At 36.5% G+C, this 21,059-nt stretch overlaps 1 protein-coding gene across 4 annotated transcripts in view; it reads left to right on the top strand.

Annotated features, from left to right (window-relative positions):
* The window catches only part of LOC114024848 (protein FAM122A-like), a 41,604-nt gene that overhangs the window by 7,138 nt on the left and 13,407 nt on the right, over positions 1 to 21,059 (top strand). For 2 of the 4 annotated variants that reach the window (XR_003566959.1, XM_027838075.1), the window contains exons 3-9: positions 3,542 to 3,598; positions 8,235 to 8,278; positions 8,428 to 8,482; positions 10,335 to 10,427; positions 10,687 to 10,775; positions 11,836 to 11,900; positions 13,692 to 13,785. Coding sequence is in view for 3 of the 4 variants with exons in the window: in XM_027838075.1 (XP_027693876.1) it covers positions 3,542 to 3,598; positions 8,235 to 8,278; positions 8,428 to 8,482; positions 10,335 to 10,427; positions 10,687 to 10,775; positions 11,836 to 11,900; positions 13,692 to 13,785 (497 nt within the window). In the remaining variant the exon portion in view is untranslated. Of the gene's footprint in view, positions 1 to 3,541; positions 3,599 to 8,234; positions 8,279 to 8,427; positions 8,483 to 10,334; positions 10,428 to 10,686; positions 10,776 to 11,835; positions 11,901 to 13,691; positions 13,786 to 14,308; positions 16,528 to 21,059 lie in introns of those variants that run through there. The other 2 variants (XM_027838054.1, XM_027838063.1) reach the window with 2 other exon arrangements.

The following is a 21,059-nucleotide window of genomic DNA, read 5'->3' as shown; positions in this document are numbered from 1 at the left end:
ATGCTGATAGCCTATTCATCATTACCGACCGCTCGTGCTACTTTAACAATACTTAGGGAGAGATCAACACATATACTATTGATAATTCTCTACATTTGTGGTGAAATTTCTTTCTAGAGCCCATGTGGCTTTAACAAGGATTTTGTTTTTAATATAGGAGATCACTGGGCTTCATTTTTTTTTTTTTTGCTTGAAAAGAGAATTTTCACATGCTATTTAGAGGAATCTAGTATTCATTATTCTTTGGTCTTAAACTATCACCTTCGTGTGTCATAATGTCACATAACATCTAAACAAAAATAGCCCTTTTACAGCAATAATTTTTCAGTGTGGCATTTATTTTTAAATCAGTAAGCAAAAATGAATTAAAAATTCATTATAGCTGAATGCATTTTATTAATATGATATCATCTCTAGAGCAAATTTTATTGAGTATTTAACTTAGAAATATTATTTACTGTACAACTAGAGCAGAGAGCCTGATGTAATAGCTCCCAAGAAGAACAGCCTTCATCCAAACATGCCCACATTCTTTTTGATAGCCCCAAAAAGAATACAATTCAAATGCCAAACACAGATAGAGGGGAATGGACAGGCAATTACTTATACATTAGTATAATGAAATTTGATCATTTTTAATGTCCTTTTTAACTCAAAAATCCTATGGTTCTCTAATCTGTAAATGTTATTTATTAAAAACTATAAGCACGTAGAGTGTATTAATAAAATCCAAGTTGTAGAGAAGGTACCACTCCACGTGGGCAGAGGGGGAGATTCTGCTATGTCAGAGAATCAGTATAAAATTTTGGGAGTTCCCTTTATTAATGAAATCACAGGTTTAGTCCTTATTCTTATATGCATGTGGATTGTATCCATTTTACAAAGCATATATTTGAATTAATATTTAGTGACAAAAGGAAACCACAAGCGTAACCACTTTTATCTAAGAATGTACATTTAAAAGGTCCAGAGAGAATATGGAATGATACAGTTTTAAGAGTCATTAAGCAATTTTAGAGAAGAGGAAGAAGCCTCCATTCATAAGAGATATTTTAAAAACTGAAATCTTTTCCTCACCATATCAACACCAGGCTGACAAATTTAGATCTAGAAAGGACGTCAGAGTTCATGTAACCCACCCACCCCCCACCTTTCTAGACATGAGGAAACTGAGGTTCAGGGAGGTTGAAATGACTTGTCCAGGCCATATAAAGAGTAGGAGACGACATTTGAACCCAGCTTTTCTGATTCCAGGCCTAGCATTCTTTCAGCCATTCCACACAGTCTCTTGTAAGCATATTTACCACCAGGCTCTTTCTCTAGTCCTCCTATTCATACACAACCCTGATCAGGTCACTCCTCTCCCCAACCTACCAAATAAAATCCAGACTTAGCCTAGCATTCAAGGCTTTCTGTGACCTAAACGTAGTCATCACCATCATCAATGTCATCAAGGATTTATTAAGCCCTTACTATGTGCCATTCTACCTTTTGAGCCTTACGTGGCGTGTCCCAAAAGTCTTTGTGCAATTTTACATTTTTAATAGCCTAAAACTGCATTAAGACTTTTGAGACAGCCTGTATAATACTATTTGTAGCACTTTATATTTTACAGAGTGCTTTTATTGCCATTATCCCCTCCTGCCAAACTGTACTACATTTCGTCCCTAACTCAATTCGTCTGTCTTCCTACTTCACGGCTATTTTGTGCCTGGAATTCCAGCCCCTAGTCCTCTCTCCTTTCCCTTCTCTCTCCACCCTGGTGAATTCCTAGTACTTTGCTAGGATCCCTTCTATGCATATCCCATTCTCAAGTATCTTAGTTATTTGTCATTCCTCCTATTAGACTGTGAGGTTCTAGAGAGCAAGGGCAGTTTCATATCCTTAACACCTAGTATAGTGCGTTCTCTACCTCTGTAGGTTCTGAATAAATGTTTGTTGAACTACATCAAATCCCTTAAAGCCTAACTTAATTAAGTAACACCTCCTCCTTGAAGCTTTCTGTGAATTTCCCCAATGCATTCCTTATTTCCCCCTCTGATCTCTCATAATGCCTTACCTTCTACCTTTCGCATCATGTATTACTTTGTATTTTAGTTCTTTGTGTATATACCCTATCCTCCTACTAAACCCTGAGCTCTGCACCGATAAGAAGGACCATATCTTCTCTAAACTTAATTATAATAGTGTCTAATAGTGCTCTGCACCACAGTGGGAGTATTTATTAATTGAATTTATCTTGTTGCTAGCTAGAAAGCAGCATGATATAGCAGAGAGAGAGTTCTGGATTTGGAGTTTCAAGAACCTATGTTTGAATTCTGGCTCCTACCAGATCTATTTCTTGAGGGTACGGCCTAAGTCTTACTGACCTTTGTATATCTCTCAGCATCTAGCCTATTGCTTTGCATTCTGTATACAAACACGTTTGGTATTTGAACTCAGTTTTGCAGTCCATCTTCAGTTAGTAATTGGTGTTCACAGCAATCTAGAGACTGTTTCTTGCTGTGTGCTCCTGCCCCTAGCCCAACTTCTGGGCTAGGGACTTATCAGGTAGGCCAGGACAAGTACAAGTCTTCTCATTACGCTGAAAGCAACAGTCCATGTTAAGTTTTTCAATATAAAGTAACTCGCTGCTCCAACCTAACTGATTTGTTATCCTTTTGGTGTCTTGGCCAGCTAATTTGGATTTAATAAAAAGCCAGAATTACTGCTTGTTTTTAAAGAAATGTAGTTTTGATATGTTCAAATATATTAACACTAACTTGACTAAGCGTTGGCCTAGTAGAGAATCCTTTGGTTAATGAATAGCAGATGTGAATGATTTATAATCAATCAGTTATATGTAAATAATATTCCTCCTACAATGCTTAAGGACACTTAAACAGTTTTGCCTCTTAAGAGGTTTAAATATGTCTCTTGAAATCTTGTTTCAATGTCATTTGCACTGTCAGAAAAGAATTTGCTTAGGGAAGATAAGCTTAAGTTCCCCTTGCCTTGATTGTCACAAAATCTGAAGTAGAGCCTTATTTTAGTAAGTTGCTATAAATATAACTATGGGATATATTTGGCCATCTTTCTTAGTTAGCCCTAAATGGACCAGAGACATAGTGCTAATATGGCACGAATTACCTCATCTTAGACTTTTCTTTACACTCTCATTGACTTCTTTAAAACTATCAAATCAGATTCCCCATAAGAGTCATTCTGGATGAGAAGTATTAGGCTGTGATTTGCACTTTGCACTTTGCAAGGAGTTGCCCACATTGAGATATCTTAACTCCATCAAAGTCTGAATTCAAACTCAGATTATCTGATTTCAAAGCCAGCATCCTTTTCACTTCATCACTCTTTTCTATTAATATTGTAACATTCTTTTCTGTCCCATATTGCCCAGGTGAGCAGTTCTTTCAATCTATATTAGAAACCCTAAACCTTTCGTTAGTATAACTTTCAATTTAATTTTTATAAGTTCCCTTAGTGTGAATTAAGCAGAAACATTAAAACAAATTTGTTGTTTTTTTTTTTCTGTATTGTTTTGCAGTTGCTACCATCCTCCCCTCTTCGAATCCCTAGTAGCCGGATTCATCAGATCAAACAGGTAAGAAAAAATTTGGGGGGGAAAAAACTTTGAAAGTCACTATTTAATCTAACACTAAAAAGCAAAGTTAGTTTAATTCCCATAGTGTGGTAATACTATACAAGATTGTTAATAATTTAGACTTTCATTTTAGGAGTGGCATTTGTTTAGAAAATAATTTTTTTTTACATTTAAAAAAAGTTTTGTTACATTTTAGAAAGTAGTAGTTTTAAAAAATAATATAACTATGTTATATAATGCCCTTTTCTCCCCAGGGAACTCAGAGGATTGTTACTTAGAAAAACTAATTTTCAGTTACAAAATAGGTCAGAGGTGGGGAACTTGTGGCCCTCTAGGTCAAGTGCAGCCCTTTGAGTCCAAGTTTTACAGAACAAATCCTTAGGAAAAATGAAATTCAAATTGAGCTCTCTCTCTCTGTGGCTCGGGGGTTACATTGTGTCCTTAGCATTTCTCAAGTGATAAAAAACAGCTTACAGTCAATGTCCATGAGAGCTCTTGTTTATCTCTGAGATTTGTATACGCTGTCCCCTCAATTACCATAGGTATTTGAGACTTGGTTATATGTTGCTAGTTATCAGAACTCTGAGTAAAGAATATTTTAACTGTAGCAAGTAATATAGATAGTAAACCAGCTTATTATCTATATTAATTCAATGTTTGTTGCATTTAGAACTACAAAAAAAAAAAAAAAAGTTGAAGGAGGAAAGCAGAAATGTATTAGCTCCCAGTCTGGCTGCAGATTTAATGGAAAAATTTAGATTTCTTTTCAGCAGTTTAATTTTCTGATCTATTTTTTTTTCCCAGTTGCCCATTTCCTATTTCTTTATATCTGGGTTTTTAATTGTGATTTCTTTTTGGCCATAGAAGTTAACCTTTTAAATTCAAGATAGTGTCACATATGGTGGTTGTGCTTGTTGAGTAATATTTCCCCTTCATATTCTGAAAATGAAACCTAACAGGCATCATGTTGTTTGTGTCTTGATACACGGGCTTCCTAAGTGTCTTTGGAGAAACATATCACTAAACATATTCATTTTTAGAAGAGTGAAAACAATTTTCTTTTGTAGAACATTCCTCTAAAAGGAAATTTTTGTCCATATATACATTTAAGCATATGTATAGGGAAAGCTGTATCCCCTACTGCCTCTTCTTTCCTACGGGTGCTAATAGCAATATTACAAAGGTAAAGAATGCCTCTTCCATGTGTAGGCCATGTCAAGTGGAAATGGAACACAATTTCCCTCCATATTATATACCACATAATACCCCCTCCATGTCTTCTACATACCTATTGTTTGTGCCTTCTGAAATGATAAAATTTAATACACATTTACAAATTACTTCCTTTTTTAAAAAATGGAATCTTAGAGTTGAAAGGGAACTCTGAAGTTATCTATTTCAGCATTCTCCATGGGTGATCATTTAGCTTCTGTTTGAACACCTCAGCTCATGGGTGGGTGACTCACTACTTCCTGAGGCAGCAATAATTACCAGAAAAGTTTTCTTTAAACTTAGCTGAAAATAATAAGCCATGAGTCCAAAAGAATGAAGATGAAACACGAGTACTCAATTCCTGACAGAGAGGTGATGAACTTAAAATGCAGAAAGAGACATTCATTTTGGGACATGGCTAATGTGAGAATTTGTTTTCCTAGACTATGTGGCTATGAGGGCTTTATTTGTTTTTGTTTTTTCCTTTTAATTTGCTATGAGGAGATGTGGAAGGAATGGGAGGGACAGATTAATAGAAGAATACTTGTTACCTGAAAAATAAAAAGAATATAAACTAAAAAAACCTTTTTTTAAAGAAACAGCTGAAATCTACCCCTAGCTTGCACCCTGGCTGTAGCTTCTGAAGCAAAGCAGAAGAAACCTAAGCCCTCTAATGCAGTAGAACCCTTCAAAGATGATGCTCTGTACTATAGGCAATAATTTGGATGCCATTTGGCTAGGGTGGAATACCGGGGCGGGGAGGGGGAAGTGTGTAATCCACCTCCTGTATTCTAGACACCATACTTCTAGTAATGCAACCTAAAAACACATTACCCTCTACATTGAGCTTATGGTCATTTAAAACCTCCAGATCTTTTTTGTCCCTGTGTTTCCCAGAGTTCTGTACTTGTCCAATTGGGTTTTTCAAAATTTTAAGTGCTAAACTTTACATTTGTGCCAGTTAGCTTTAATTTTGTTATAGTTGGCCTTTTGTTCCATTCTACTGAGATCAGTTCAGATCTGTTCAGAACTGAACTTTGTCATCCTGTCATCTGAAAATTGATAAGCCATGCCGTCAGTTTCTTCATTCAAGTCCATTAGTGATGGTGGTGAAGAGAATGGAGTCAAAGATAGAGCACTCTGCTGCTGCAAGGGTCTGGTGGCCCCACCTTACCTAGATTATACACTGATAGGACTTTTTAAAGGATTGGAACAGACAGACATGAGTGTAGCCTTGACACTGTCATATGATAGGTTAGACTTATTCCACTGGGTCCCAGAGGGCAGAACTAGAAGCAATAGGTGGAAGCTACCAAGAGGCAGATTTAGATTTTCTGTAAGGAAAAAACTTACATAATAATTAGAACTGCCCTGAAGGGAGAGAGTCTGCCTCAGGAGCTCTTGGGTTCATCTTCCTTAGAGGTCTTCATAAGCAGAGGTTAGATGCCCACTTACCAGGTGTGTTCTTGGTCATGGGGATGCTTAGGAAAGTACCATTTGGACTAAATGGCCTCCAAGGTCCCTTCTGACTCTTAAATTCTCATTCTTTGAGTTAGTGATATAAAGTGACTTTATGAACTGAATCTGTTTGAGATAAAGTATGCTAATTGCAGACAGAACATCCAGAAATTATATTGTAGGGAGCAGTTCTAGAGCCTCCGTTAAGATACGTTTTATGAATGTTTCTTTCCATCTACAATTAGCCCTGAACTTGCACCTTTTACTCTTTTCTTTAGATTTTACCTTTGCAGTGTGTTTTTGTTTTGTTTTATTTTTTAAATAGCACAGAAAATTGTTACAGTATGGTATGGTAGTAAAAGCTCTGAACTGACAGTCAAAAGAACTAGCTTCTAATCTATATTTTGCCACGCGTTTGTTGTATAACCTTTGGTAAGTCATTTAACCTTTTCTGAGCCTCAGTTTTCTTATCTGGATAATGGAGATAACATCTGACCTGTTTACCTCAGGGCTCTTGTGAGAATCAGTTGTAATATACAACTCGGAAATTTGTAAAGTGCTTTATAAGGTAAGGTGGTATAAGTATCATATCACCAAGTATTTTAAGTATTCATTGTGAATGATTTTAAATTTCACACTCTGATAGGAACATTTTAAGGATTTTTGTGGTAAGCTTCTCTAATTGATTGTAAGTTCCTTGAGATCAGGGACTGCATCGTATTCATCTTTGTACCATGCCTCCACAGCATCTAGCAAAGTGCCTTGCACACAGATGAACCTTTAAAAAAAAAAAAATCAGTTGTTGAATGAATAAATGAATGATAAAAATTGAGCCTCTCATCAGAGGAAAGATATTATAAAATATTAAATCAAAGTGGATAACAGTAATTACATTCAGTGTGAAAGAATGGTTTTGGTTTTTTTTTTTTTTTACTATATTGTTTTCAAATACCAATTAACATCTTCTACTTCTCCCAAATTCTTCATTTCTATCAATGTCATTAATACTCACCCAATCACAATTGAAAGTCTTGGTTTTGTTTCTGATTCTTCCTCCTCTTTCATCCACCAATCACTAAATCTCATGTATTCTTTCTTGACAACCTCTCTCTGATTTATTCTTTTGTCTCCACTCCCACTAGCCAGGCCCCTTATGCCTTGGATTACTGCATCAGTCTTTTCTACTTCTAGTTCTTCCCCTGTCCCTTTGGCCAATCCATCCTGCATTCTAGCACTAGAGAAGTCTTTCTGAAAACACTATTGCTAATGTAACTTGTTATTGCTGTTTAGTTGTTTTCAGTCATGTCAGACTCGTTGTGATCCCATTTGAGTTTTCCTGGCAAAGATACTAGAGTGGTTTATCATCTCCTTCTCCAGCTCCTTTTACAATTGAGAAAACTGAGGGAAGTGGCTTGCCCAGGGTCACACAGCTAGTAAGTGTCTGAGGCCAGATTTGAACTCACAGAGATGAGTCTTCCTGACTCTAAGCCTGGCACTCTATCCACTGTGCCACCTAGCTACCCTGCTAATGTAACTATCCTGCTCAAAATGCCAGTGGCATTACCTGTTGAGTAAGATCCAGACTTCTCATCTGACATTCAAAGTCCTTCATAATTTGGCTCCACCCTGTCTATTTGACCTTATTTCTCACTATTTGGCAGTACGGATCTTAAAGTTCATGCAGGCCAGTCTCTTCTCCAGCCCTTCAACGCATAATGCTTATTTCTACCTCTCAGCTTTTGTTCATGTTGTTCCCACTGTCCTGCCTCTTTCAAGAAGCCTTCCATGATACTTTTTAGTAGGGATTTTGGTGCAAGTCTAAATGTTAAGCAAAAACACGTATGCTTGTTCAGGGACTCTTTCTCTATAACACAGTGAAGAGAAAAAGATGAGGATTCATCAAATATTAAATAAAACTGGGTAAAGATTCAGTGCATTTAGTGTGGTTGTTTTTCTTGTCCTTTAGGAAGAAGGGATGGATATGCTAAACAGGGAAACTGTACATGAACGGTGAGTATGTTACTTTTGAATTAAAATGTTTTAGGATGGTGTTTACTTCCAGGTATATTTGTATCCAGTCTTTATTTTTATTAAAAAAGGAAAAAAGTACCAAAAATAACATGGCCAAGTGTGATTCTTTTCTTTTTTCTTTTTTTTAGAGAAGTTCAAACTGCAATGCAGATAAGCCAAACATGGGAAGAAACTCTAACCTTGGTAAAGTATTTGTACTTCAATTTTGCATAAATTTTTGAAATTTTGTACTTACCAAGATGTCATTCTTCCCTATTTCTGCTTCCTTATTTCAAAACCTTAAATACTATTTGGTGAAAATTAGGATGAGATGTGCTTCTATTTGCTGTAACTTAAAATGCTTTTAAGAAGAAATATTGTATGGTTTAGCCATAAGATTACTCTCTACTTTTTAAGAGTTGGGTTCAAAATAAACAGCTGTCTGAAACAAAACCATCACTTTAGTTATGGAGCACTCCTTGGTCTTGATGATGGGCTTCAAAAAAGTCTAGTCAAAATTCTTAGATGATAAAACAATCGAAGTTCTTATTTTCTCTCCTTAATTTACTAACTATTGTACTTTAAAGCCACAGATGGTGGATTTCCTGAAAATTTGACTCTTTTATATCCATAATGCATACTTCCCCAACATTATTTTAGCATATACCCTTCAATTGAAACAGGTTTAAAACTTAGAAACTCTTACTAAAAAATTGTTTAACTCCTACGTATAGATTATGGTTGCTTAATTGTGGTAGTTGAAATGAACAGCCGTTTTCAATGTTAGTCATCCTGGCTGATGAACTGAGTAAAGATTGAGCTGAATTTTCAGATTCTTGTTTGACCTCTCTTTCAGAGTCTTAAATAAACCCAATGACTGGAAACTTGTTACTAGGGAAGATAATACTTCTTTTCCTAGATATACTGGAATACCAGAGTTGACAGGTTGTCTCTGATGATTGTAGCAGTTAGGCTATTTAGACACAAATAGACTTTGGGGATCCCCTTGCAACCTGGCATTTCAGTGCTTTGATGCTGTCAGAACTTAGAGCTGATATTTTATCTTAATTTTTATTTTTATGTAATCTATTTTTTCTCCAATTACATGTAAACATTTTTTTCACATTTGTTTTTAAAAAATTTTTTGAGTTCCACATTCTTTTCCTCCCTTATTGATAAGGTAAGCAATATAGGTTTGATATAGGTTATACATATACAGTCATGCAAAACATATTTCCACGTTAGTCATGTTGTGAAAGAAAACATCAACAAAAAAACAAGCGAACAAAGAAGGAAAATAAAGAAAAAGTATGCTTCAATTTACATCCAGATTCCCATCAGTTCTTTGTCTGGAGGTGGATGGCATTTTTCATCAAGTCCTTCAGAATTGCCTTGGATCATTGTATTGCTGAGAATAGCTAAGTCATTCACAGTGGATCATCATTGAGTATTGCTGTTACTGTGTACAACATTCTCCTGATTCTGCCCATTTCACTTTGCATCAGTTCATCTAAATCCAGGTTTTTCTGAGAACATCCTTTAGAGCTGCTATTTTAGAGCTGGATTTAAACAATTAGGTGAATCCAGTCATTTTAGTGCTTATTTTTAATGTGTGTAGATGCCATTGTTCCTGCTTCCCCAATAGTACCCAGTTTCAACTATTTCCTCTACGGTCATTTTCTAAACAATATTATTTTCAGTATCATCTCCACTCACATTTAGGGAGAATAATATTCCCTTTTTCTCCAATACCTTGATACTGAGCAGTACTAGCTCTTTTGGAGCTACTATACAGCTACTGAAAGCTTTTGGGAATCACTAAAATTCCACTGGTAACAGGTACTCCCAAAACTTAAGGTATATCACCTGTCAGCAGAACTGATTTTGAGGTTCCTTGCCATGGTGTAGAGTTGGTAGAAATTCTGAGCTCTTTCCAACCAATGAAAGTGATAGGAATTGCTTTTCCCCAGCAGCAGCAGCAATCTAATGTTTCCTCACTGCTGTCACCTAGGTTCAGCTATCAGTGACATAATTGCATACTGTTCCATTTACCTAGAACGATAACGATGGAGAGAAGTCATCATCCCCAAGGCGTGTTGATTTTATTCCAGTATCTCCTGCCCCTTCACCTACAAGGGGAATTGGAAAGGTAAGAGAGTGAAGCTTGACCATGTGCCCTCTAATATTCATTCAATGAGCCAGTAAAACATGTGCCTTCTAAGCATCTGTTCTGTCCAGCACACTGTGTCAGGTACTGGGGGAAAACATAAGCTAAGCTGACACTTAGGAAACCTTATGTTTAGCACCCCCAATTCCAAACAGCCTCTCTTACTGTAAACAGTATATGTGATTTGGAAAGTGGCATATCTTCTTTTTTTTTAAGCCCTGTTATGTTTGGTTTTTTTTAGCAGTGCTATTCGCCTTCATTACAGACCTTTGTTGCCAGCAATGGGATGCCTCCTAGCCCTATTCCTAGCCCGACTAGACGATTTGCTACGTAAGTTTACATTATAGGAGAGTACCAAATTGATTCTAGCTAAAGCAAAGTTATATTTTTCTTTCTAAGTTTCTTTTTTCTGGACTTAGTAAACATGAGTAGTGTCTTCTCATAGCTAAATTAAAATATTGTTTTTTTCACCATCGTTTCACATGTAGTGAATTATCCAGCTGAATTTGTACATATTTGTACACATGAGATCTTCCTTCTGCATATATTGACTCACAAATATAATTTTCTAGATAATTTTTACAAGTATACCCTCTCATCCACCTAGAAACATGCAAAAATACACAAAGAATCTATGATTTCATGAACATCTAACCTCTGATGTAGGAACTCCCTCAATCAACCAAAACTGAAAATTAAAGTCTTAAGACTTTGGAAGCTATATGAGTTCCTCCTATAGCTGCTGATAAATATGTGGAAAAGTCAGTGTTGACTACAAATCTGAATGGGCCAGTATCTCCTGAAAATCCAAACTGTTGGCATTTTATTTAGTGGAGAAGTCCTGGCAAATTGCCTGAAGTTACTTTACCTATAAGTGATTGCCCAGGGTCCTGTAGCTGGTAACGTGTCAAAAGTGAGATTTGAACCTCCAAAGTCTTCCTGATTCCAAACCCAGCCCTCTGTAACCATTGCGCATGCTGCCTCTATCCATCTCTAGGTCTGTAATAGCCCTGTGAATTACAATTAGGACTGCATAGGTATCCATTAATGTGTCCAAATTTAGAAAGATTTTCCTGGCTAGAGAGCCGAGTTATAGAAGTACGTTTGGTACTAGGTTATTCCTATTCTCACTCAGAATTAGGACAGAACAAATTAGAAGCTTCTACTGCTATTTACTTGGCATTGGAGAAAGATTGGGCATGGCTTCTGAGACCTATATTTTATGACCACATTTTCTGGTCTAATGAGTTATGCCAGCTGGACCTGGTTATCCAAATCCTTTGTGAGAGTAGCGATGGCTTTGCTCTGGTAATCTTGTAGACTTCTGATCACAACTGTTGACATATGCATAGAGGCATGATAATGACAAATATGATTCATATTATATCAGCAGGAGGAGTCAAAGTCCAATCAACTGTATCAGACCAAGTGTGCTGGGACCCATAAAGAGAAAAGGTACCGTGGTTCTATGGGAGTTCAGGAAATGGGACTTATAAAGTTGTATTTTCTCAACATATACTCTAAGAGTAGCTTGCACTTCATGGTACTTTACAATTATTACAATTATTACAAAAATTACAGTTACAATTATTACAAATAATTTCACATATATTCTCACTAAATCTTTATCAAGTAGTGGTTTTGTTAGGATGAGTTTTTCACTAACCATGTAACCTTTGATAGATATTAGAAGTATTATAATAAAAATACTTTTCAATTTAGACTGCTTAGTTCAGTAAATATTTTATTGCTTTTTCTTCCAGTGATTAATGTGGAGAATATTAAAATGTGGTGTAAAATTTTAAAATGTTTGAGGTTGTAGTGTTTGTTTTTATTCTTAGTTTTAAAAAGGTGGGATGAAAGGAAGGAGGACAGTTGGTTTTGGGATGATGATGACTTAAGCAGGAAGGTGGTTTTTGAGCCAGTCTTGGCTCATCTCATCCTGTCTCCATTTGACCTTGTTCTTCTTTTCTCTACTTGCTTAGCAAACAAAATGAACTGCATATTTAGTAAGAAATTCAATTTTCTTGGAGTGGGATGGTGAAAATGGGAGAATAGAAGGGGTCAAGGAGGAGATAGCAGAACCACACACAGCATGCTTTCTTCTTTCAAACATAATATATTTTGAACTAATTAATATGACAGGCTTCCAGCATAGCATATTTAATTAAACCAAGACATATGCATTTCTTTGTAATTACTCTCAAATTATTGAAGACTGAGCTGTGGGTAAGGCCTTTTTTTTTTCTTTAATAAAACTGTCTGTAACTTAAATGTATGAGTCAGTGTCATGCAAAAGTGGCAAGTCTATGGGTAATAGAGCACTTGGAATCTTTTTAATATATTAAATATATGCTTAAGTTCAAAATTTTGTGCATTAGCTTAACTGAAATCTTCCCTTTTAGGAGATTGAGGTTTTGTTTAGTTTATGTTTAAAAGCTGCTTTTACATATTACAGAAGTGAACATTCACTTGTAATTCGACCACTTCAGACTGTGGGGCCCTTCAATCCACGTAAAAAGTAGAGAAAGAGGGTACCGAGAACAAATTGGGCTATGGTAGGCAAGGCTGAAGGAATCAGTGTTCTTTTGCGCTAGAGAAGAGAACCTTCCAAGGTGAAGAATAACTTTTAGGAAGAGGATCCAAAACATAAGAAGGTTTTACAGGTGGCAATAAACAACAATTGGCCATTTTCTCTGAGAATAAGACAAGAGAGAATGAACTTAAAGGGGCAGAAATGAGCTGGTTGGTTTAGGAGGGTTGCCTTACTAAAGAAAACTGTGAGACCTTCTCTGAAGATAGGTTTTTTCTGGGTTTTTTTTTTTTTTTAAACACATAGAAGACTGGCTTTCCCTAAATGGTGAAAGTCTAGTCATGTCTGGGGGCATGGGTAGAGAGATGCATTAAATAACCTTCAAGCCTTCTAAAATACGTAGTAATCTTCCCAAGGAAGAGTTAGAGAATCTCTATCCATGTGGATGCTTTAAAAAACAAAAAAGATGTAGCCTTTGGTTCATGATGATTGTATAATCCTGCCTGTATGCAAAAGCTCTTCCAGCAATGGAATGCTCTTTACCTCACATGTAATTATATGATCATAAAGCATTGGATATCTTAACATTTATTCAAAAGTGACCATAAAGTTGCATCAACACACTCTTTTGGTTGAAAATAGACACCCCATCCTCCATCCCCCCAGCTCCAAGATGTTTAAAACTAGCTTTGCCACTGTTGTTTTTTTCATAGGCGAAATGGAAAATGAAGATCAACCAAAGAGATTCTTTCAAGGCACCAGTAGCAGTCTGCTTTCTCCTGATGTTCCATCAATTCCTGACATGTGGTAAGCAATTTAACATTGGGTTTCCAGCATTCATTAAGGTGTGTATTGCATGGTTTTATTAAGGCCTTATTTGACTTGTCAGCTTTGGCACATTTTTTTAGATGTTAGCAAGCTAATCTCAAATAGATTTGTTGATTAGTTTGTATAGTTAGTTAATGTTAGTTCTCAGGCATGTGTATATTTAACATTGATTATATAATGGATGTGTTTTTTGAAAGTGTGGCCATAGGAATAGATTACTATATGGTACATGGGACAGGTATGGTTATGCACACCTGGGAAAAAACATTCTCCTATCCACTTGAACCACAGTAAACCTAGTTCAATGAGAAAAAGAGAACTTTTCTTTGTTACTCTTTACTTTACTATCCAGATGGTATCCTGAAACTGTAACTACCACCACTTTTTTGCTGCAGATGGTCTGTGGTCATTTGCAGACTCTCCCTGTCCCTCTACCCCCTGCAAAATGCACATTCAAATTTCTTGATTTCTATTTACAATGGGTGGCCTTTTCTTCTCCCAGTCTGTCTTCAGATGCTCTTGATGGAAACAGCAGCAGTGCTGGATCTTCTTGTAACTCACCAGCTAAAGTCAGCACTACCACCGACTCTCCTGTGTCGCCCTCTGACTCGGGCTCTCCATTTATCCCCGTAGATGAGCTTTCATCTAAGTGATTCACCACTCCACGACTTGTTTTTCTGATGGAGAGAAAAATCCAGTTGGAGTAATAACGTAGAATTGTATTGTGCAGTTTGGGCTATTTCCTCTTTTATATTTTTCCTCTTAGGAATATCCAGAAATATTGTTATTCTAGAGAACTTCCATGTCCAGTTCCTGAGGATGCGCTTAAATTCAACATAGTAATCTTTTCAAAAACATCTTCTAAATGAGGAGTATGTTGAAGCTATAAATGTACATCTTTTAAGCTGCTAATATATCTATATACCTATGTCATCCCTTGATTATTTTTTTTTAATAATTGAGAGCGCTATTTATTTATGGGGATAGTAAGTTCTGATGAAGTATAATTGTTAAATCAGTATCACAAACTGATGTTTGAAAATGACACTTTGTGCCCACACTAGTTCTTAATATTTTCAGTAATTGCTAGCCTTCATTTAAAAAAAGAAACATAACCAACCTATCAAAAGCTGTTTTTAAAGTATGCTAATTATAACATACTAATCTTACGATTATCTGTTTTACACAGGAATCCGGAGCTATTTACTTTGTTTTGGGAAGAGAAAGGGGTAGTATAAGGAGGAAAAAATCCTAAATGAATAGCAGAAGCAAAGTGCTTAATTGGGGCTTTGTGCCAGTATTCAACTTGTGTTTTACCTTGATTGATTTTATATTTAGATGTGGAGAAGCCAGTGTTGATTAGTAGTAGCTTTATGCATTTTTGTGAATTCCTTTTTATTTCTAATTATGACTGCTGATTTGATTAAATATGCTTCCTACATGTAATGGATTTTCCGTCAGAATTACCTACTTCCTTTTTCCCCTAAATGACTGTAAATTTTTTTTTAACTCCAAATGTTTTGCTATCTAAAAATCTTTTAAGGGATTTTTTTTTTAAAATAGAAATAGAATAGCCCTAGCAAAGTGTTAAATTTTAAAACCTAAAATAAGTGCTTTGAACAATTGGGGTAGTTAACATTCGATTTAAAATTAGAAAGGGAATTTTCTGAATTTAAGTTGAGAATAGATTGAAATGGGCATAGTCAATTATGAATAGTCCTTATAAAACACATTTCCTTTTCGAAGGAGATAACTAGAACAATGATTTTTAACTATACTCTCAAATGGGAAAAGACACAGGTGCAGAGGACTGTGATGCAAAAGCCTTGACGGCTTTCACCATAAGAGTCTATGGATAAATGTAACCACATACGCCCAAGTATGCACCATTCATCATGATGGACTTCTAAGAAGGGAATAGAATTCTACTAATGACCAACTACGAGTAAATGGGACTGGTGGTATAGTCTTAGTGATGCTTTAGCTTCTTTGTTTCCCAGGTCTTAGACTTGTTAGGTAAAAAGAAAGGGGTTAGAGGGGCTTTGCTGCAACTTAATGTGGTAGCAATTCTGTACCTTGCCCCCCCCACCAAAAAAAAAAAGGAAAAAAAAAAGCTGTGTCTATCGACAAAGACAGAAAAGGTTCTTATACAGCTATGATGCATTTGCACAGACTCTAGGAGAGGATATAATGTTCCAGAACAAAAACCACTGAAGATAGACAAAGTGAACTTTTAGGGTGAAAACACTGCTTCAAGAAACCTTGTATAAATTCATAAGCTAAGCAATACATTAGTATATGCTTATATATGTAGGGGGTACTAATAATTGGACTCCTCTAGCAAGGGGTTTGCTTTGGTAATCATAACTCTACTTAGCTCAGACCATTTTTCACTCTCTTCTAGTTAGTTTAGACTTCTGTGTTATGTGCTAGAATAACATAACTAACTACAGTATGCTTGGTGTAGCATTTGTGAATACTGTTGTTGGCTTTTCATTCTTGATTGCAACTGTTGCCTTTTGAGCTTGTGTAATGGAAGGAGCCTGTTTTTCTCTCTACAAAAGACTTTCCCTCTCTTGGTATTCAACCTCAAAGAATTGCTTAACTTTTCCATGCTGTTTTTGTGGTTGGTTCCTTTTGAGTATGATAAGGCTGTAGTTTATCTTAAACATGCCAAAGACCTGTCACGTCACTCTTCTGTAGGGAAGACTGATTCTGGGGGGTTCTACTTTGCTTGTCTCATTTTTCCTGAATGAGTCTCTTACTGTCTAATCTATAACTCATCTTAAAGATGCAAGAACAAGAGCTAGTTGTGCTGTGTATATGTGTTGGTGTGTCCTCTTTCTGTTATATTTATGCTAGTTTTCAAAATGCTAATAAAAATTAAAATGAAAGAGAGGTGTGGCTTCCAAAAGTTCTTTTTTGGTGTAATGCTTCTTGGCTTTAAAAAATATGTTCATGTTTGCTACAGGACTTCCATCTTAGAAATCTTAGAAGCACAGCTTGAGAAATTCACCTTTGCCGTTATTCTAACTGAGCTATTTGTTGTTTGTTTTTCTTTAATATAGAAGTGGAGAGGTGGTTGGTTGCTAAAATACTTGTATAAAATCTACACCTACCCTTGTAATCCACCAGAGAACTTAGATCTCCAAATTTTCTTTATCTGCATTTTCACATAAACTTGCCCCATTTCATGAAAGGTTTCATATGTGAAATTCTAAAAAGAGGAAAACAGCTCTGTGAGCCTAAAATTGCCATATCAGTCCAAAAATGTGTTTTTATTTTGGTCTGGACCTGTAATTTCACTGGTGTAAGGAACTCCTAGTGAGGAAACACCTTCTGTTAATGCAGAGCAGCTACTGTTTAAGTATCACTTCTAATCTAAAGAGTTGCTTGGGACATTGAGAGGTTAGGTGACATCACCAGTATCAGAGGTGAGACTCAAACCCCGGTCTTCTGAGTTGGAGGCTATGAACCGTCTCTCCAAAATATGCCATCCCCAAAATGACATTAGAATTCTGTCACTGAGATTTTGAAAGTAGAATTTAAATTTGTGGAGTTGTTTTTTGAAGCAGTATTTCTCTTCAGGCAGCCATGACTAGAGCTTAGTCACTGCGAGTCAAAATTTCAAATTTTTGTCCTTGGATTTGATTTGTGACAAAATGATCATAATGGACCTTTTTAAAATGTGCACTTACCAGATTCAGAGTTGACAGGTTACGAGGCTATACTGAGTGACTTCGTTTTTTTTTATTGGATAGCTATTTTTTCCCCTAAGAAAAGGAGGTGCCTCAAGAATGCTGTCGTCTTGTTTTCTGGCTCTTTGCATCAGTGAAAAAGGATTTTAACAAGAGTGTTTTCAGTACTGTGACATGCTGTGGTGCAATGCCAACTCCCCCCCCCCACCCCTTCCAAGATTTGAAAGACTTCTCCACATCATAAATTCTAAAATTTAGGCATTGTGATATAAAAGTAGATGATTTAAAAACCCCATGGAATCTTAAATAGAACTTAAGTAGTCATTTAGTCCAGCCTTGCCACCCCCATTAGAGAATTTCCTTCTTACAGTACCTCTTACAAATGTTCAGGCAGAGGACCGAGTACTTCCAGTGATGGAGAACTCACATCCTTACAAGGCACTCCATTCCATTATTTGATAGCTCTAGTTATTAGACAGTTCTTTCTTAAATTAGAGAAAGGCAGGAGGGAGGATCTTGTGTGTATATGAGTAACAATATACTACCAGATATTTTGTCCTGGGATGGATTTAACCAAATCTTTAAAACAAGTTCTAAGCCTGTACGTTAACCTTGGACCCTTGTCCTTGGATTATTAGGTTCTTTGGACTCCTCCTAACAACATGTCTGATCTCTTAAATGACTCAAAGTTTTATCCTACAGGCACATCTGTATGTCTTTTACATAATGGACTCTCTGTAACAGTATATTATAGGGAGAAAAAATAATTGCTATTTTCCCTGACCTTGCATTTCAGTATTTTAGCTCTTAGGACCTGAGCCTAAAGAGGTCTTATCCATGTAGAATTCATTGCCAAATGATTAAAGCTTTTAATTTTGAAAAGGGCAGACCATGCTAAATGAGGTTAAGATAATTCCGGGGAAAATGCACTCCAGCCTTGCCTCCTTCATTGCCACACCATGTCTTCTTATATCACAGATGACTTTCCAATGATTTTTCCACCAAGGTTAAAAATAGGATTGGTTTTCACTGTTGTCTATAAGTTCTAGGTAGAGGAAGCCAAAGGAAAATCACATAGGCAGCTTGGAAATTTGTTTTTACTGTTGTGGTGGCAGGATAATTAATGGCCATATGTTCTCAGAAGCACTAAATAAATGCATCCATACGATTAGCTGGATCCTATAAATTGACTGATAGCTGTATATGTGAAATTGGAGATCTTTGTGGCCTAACTGACAGCAACACAAATTGGTAAAATAATTGCCCAGTGTCAGCCTTTCAGTATGTGATCAGACTACAGTTTGGGCCCCTAAAGTACTGCCTCTGTTTTTGCAAGCAGAGAGAACGTCATGCTGGTCATAAACCTCTGAACTCTTTAAGAAGATGCTTGCAGCGGTTAGGGAGGGTCACGCCCATGGAAGTCAAGGCTCTGATCCTTGCCTGCAATGTGGAACTCATTTTGTTCTTTCTCAGCCATAGTGTCCTCTGTCTTTTGAATTATGCATGATTTATTCGGAAAGGGAATGCTAATTTCCTTGTGCTTTCTTGTTTTGTGTGAATAAATTATTTTCTTGGGATTTGCATGTTAATCACCTCTCATTGCAGCAAAGCACACGCCAATTTAAAAAAAAAAAAGCACCTCTTCATCAGCTCATAAGATGTGAGACTTAAGATACATTTGGTATGGGCATTGTTTAAAAGGACCCTGGGAGAAACAACCCAAATCTTCGAATTTTTCCTGTTGCATCAATGGAAAATCTTATCTAATACTCAAAAGTTGACTACCAGCAAGAAAACTTTTTTGAAATAATCATCATATGGCTATGAGGAAGGAGGTGGAGTGGATCCCTCTACTAGAACTTAGTTTATTTCTTGGCCTGGGTCTTCTCTGTTGGTAGCTCTCCAGGAAACATAAGCTTAAAACTGAAGGTCGTGACTTGAAAGAGTCAGAGAGAGCTAGCCTGTGATTTTGTGCTTTGTAGGGAAGTAGTCTGAAATTAAATTATCCAGCAAAGGAACCTAATTATACCTTTCATTTTTATTCTGGCTTTTCCAAGGAGACCTCCACTAAAGTCATCCTTCTGTGCTGCCTCATGGCACAGAGGTGAGTCCTGGGTTCTAGAAGCCTGCACCAAATGAGTGTAAGCTCTTGGAAGTTACAACCAAGTTGGAAAAGCTTTGTGTATGGGTCTGGTGATAAGCCTGCATGTTTAGCATCCTAGGACTAGCAGTTCAGAAAAAGTCAGAACCAAAAGGTTGGCCCCCAGATATTGATTTTTTTGGGGAGTGCTACAGGAATTCATGAAGGCTTCCTAGTAAAGGGTGGAAGGGGTTGTGCATTAGTGGAGGGAAGAACTAACAAAACTACAGGTTGTTAAAGTATGGAAATATTATGAGGGGAAATAGAAACACTGTGGTTGGTTTAGTTTGCCTTCTTGACTGACATTTTATTAAATTACTGTGTCAGTGATTTGTAGACTTATATTGAATCAACTCAAGAACAACCATTAAGTGCCTACTACATGAGAGGCAGTATTCTAGGTACTTCGGATACAAAGCAAAAGCCCTGTCCTTAAGGGCAAGAACTTTTTTTTTTTATGAATTTATTTTGAATTATCAAAAATCACTTCCATAAGCTTTTGAGTTTTAAATTTTTCTCCCCCTCCCTCCCCACCTCCTTCCCTAAGATGGTGTGCAATCTGATATAGGCTATACATATACATTCCTATTAAACATATTTTCACATTAGTGATAGTTGTAAGTAAGAATTAGAACCAATAGGAGGAACCACCAGAAAGAGAAAACAAAACACAACAGAAGAAAAAAAAAACTAGCAAATAGTATGCTTCAATCTGCGTTCAAACTCCATAGTTCTTTCTTTGGATGTGGTTAGCATTTTCCATCATAAGGCCTTTGGAGACGTCTTAGATCCTTGTATTGCTGAGAAGGATCTATCAATATTGGTCATCGCACAACATGGCTGTTACTGTGTATAGCGTTCTCCTGGTTCTGCTCCCTTCACTCAGCATCAGTTCATACAAGTCTTTCCAGGTTTTTCTGAAGTCAACCTGTTCATCATTTCCTTTAGCACAATAGTATTCCATTACATTCATATACCACAACTTGTTCAGCCATTCCCCAATTGATGGGCATCCTGGGCAAGAACTTCTTAAGGGAGAATGACATTATTGAATTACCCTTAGGAACCCTAAGACATGGGTCAGTGTTCTTTGGGACCCAAATTTATTTTCTTGGGAGACCCAAATTAATTTTCTAAATTAGAATCCTAAAATCTTCAGAATCACACACACATACACACATATACACACACTTTATCTATTGTGAAAATGCCTTACCAAGACCACTCAGTTCCTTAGTTTACTCACTTCCCATAAGCTACTCCTTCACCCCACCTCAACCACACAAAAAGATGGTCTTACCTTTGATCTTGCCATCACCTACAGATATACCAGCTGTGTTCAAGAATTCTGAAATCTCCTTATCTCACCATAATCTATCAACTTTTCGCCTCTCTCTCTGCCTTCCCTTACAAAA

The sequence above is a fragment of the Vombatus ursinus genome, unplaced genomic scaffold (genome assembly GCF_900497805.2).
Source record: "Vombatus ursinus unplaced genomic scaffold, bare-nosed wombat genome assembly UNPS02004573.1, whole genome shotgun sequence".
Classification (NCBI taxonomy): Eukaryota; Metazoa; Chordata; class Mammalia; order Diprotodontia; family Vombatidae; genus Vombatus; species Vombatus ursinus.
Note: the sequence above shows the minus strand (reverse complement) of the source record. Positions and strands in the feature narration are given on the sequence as shown.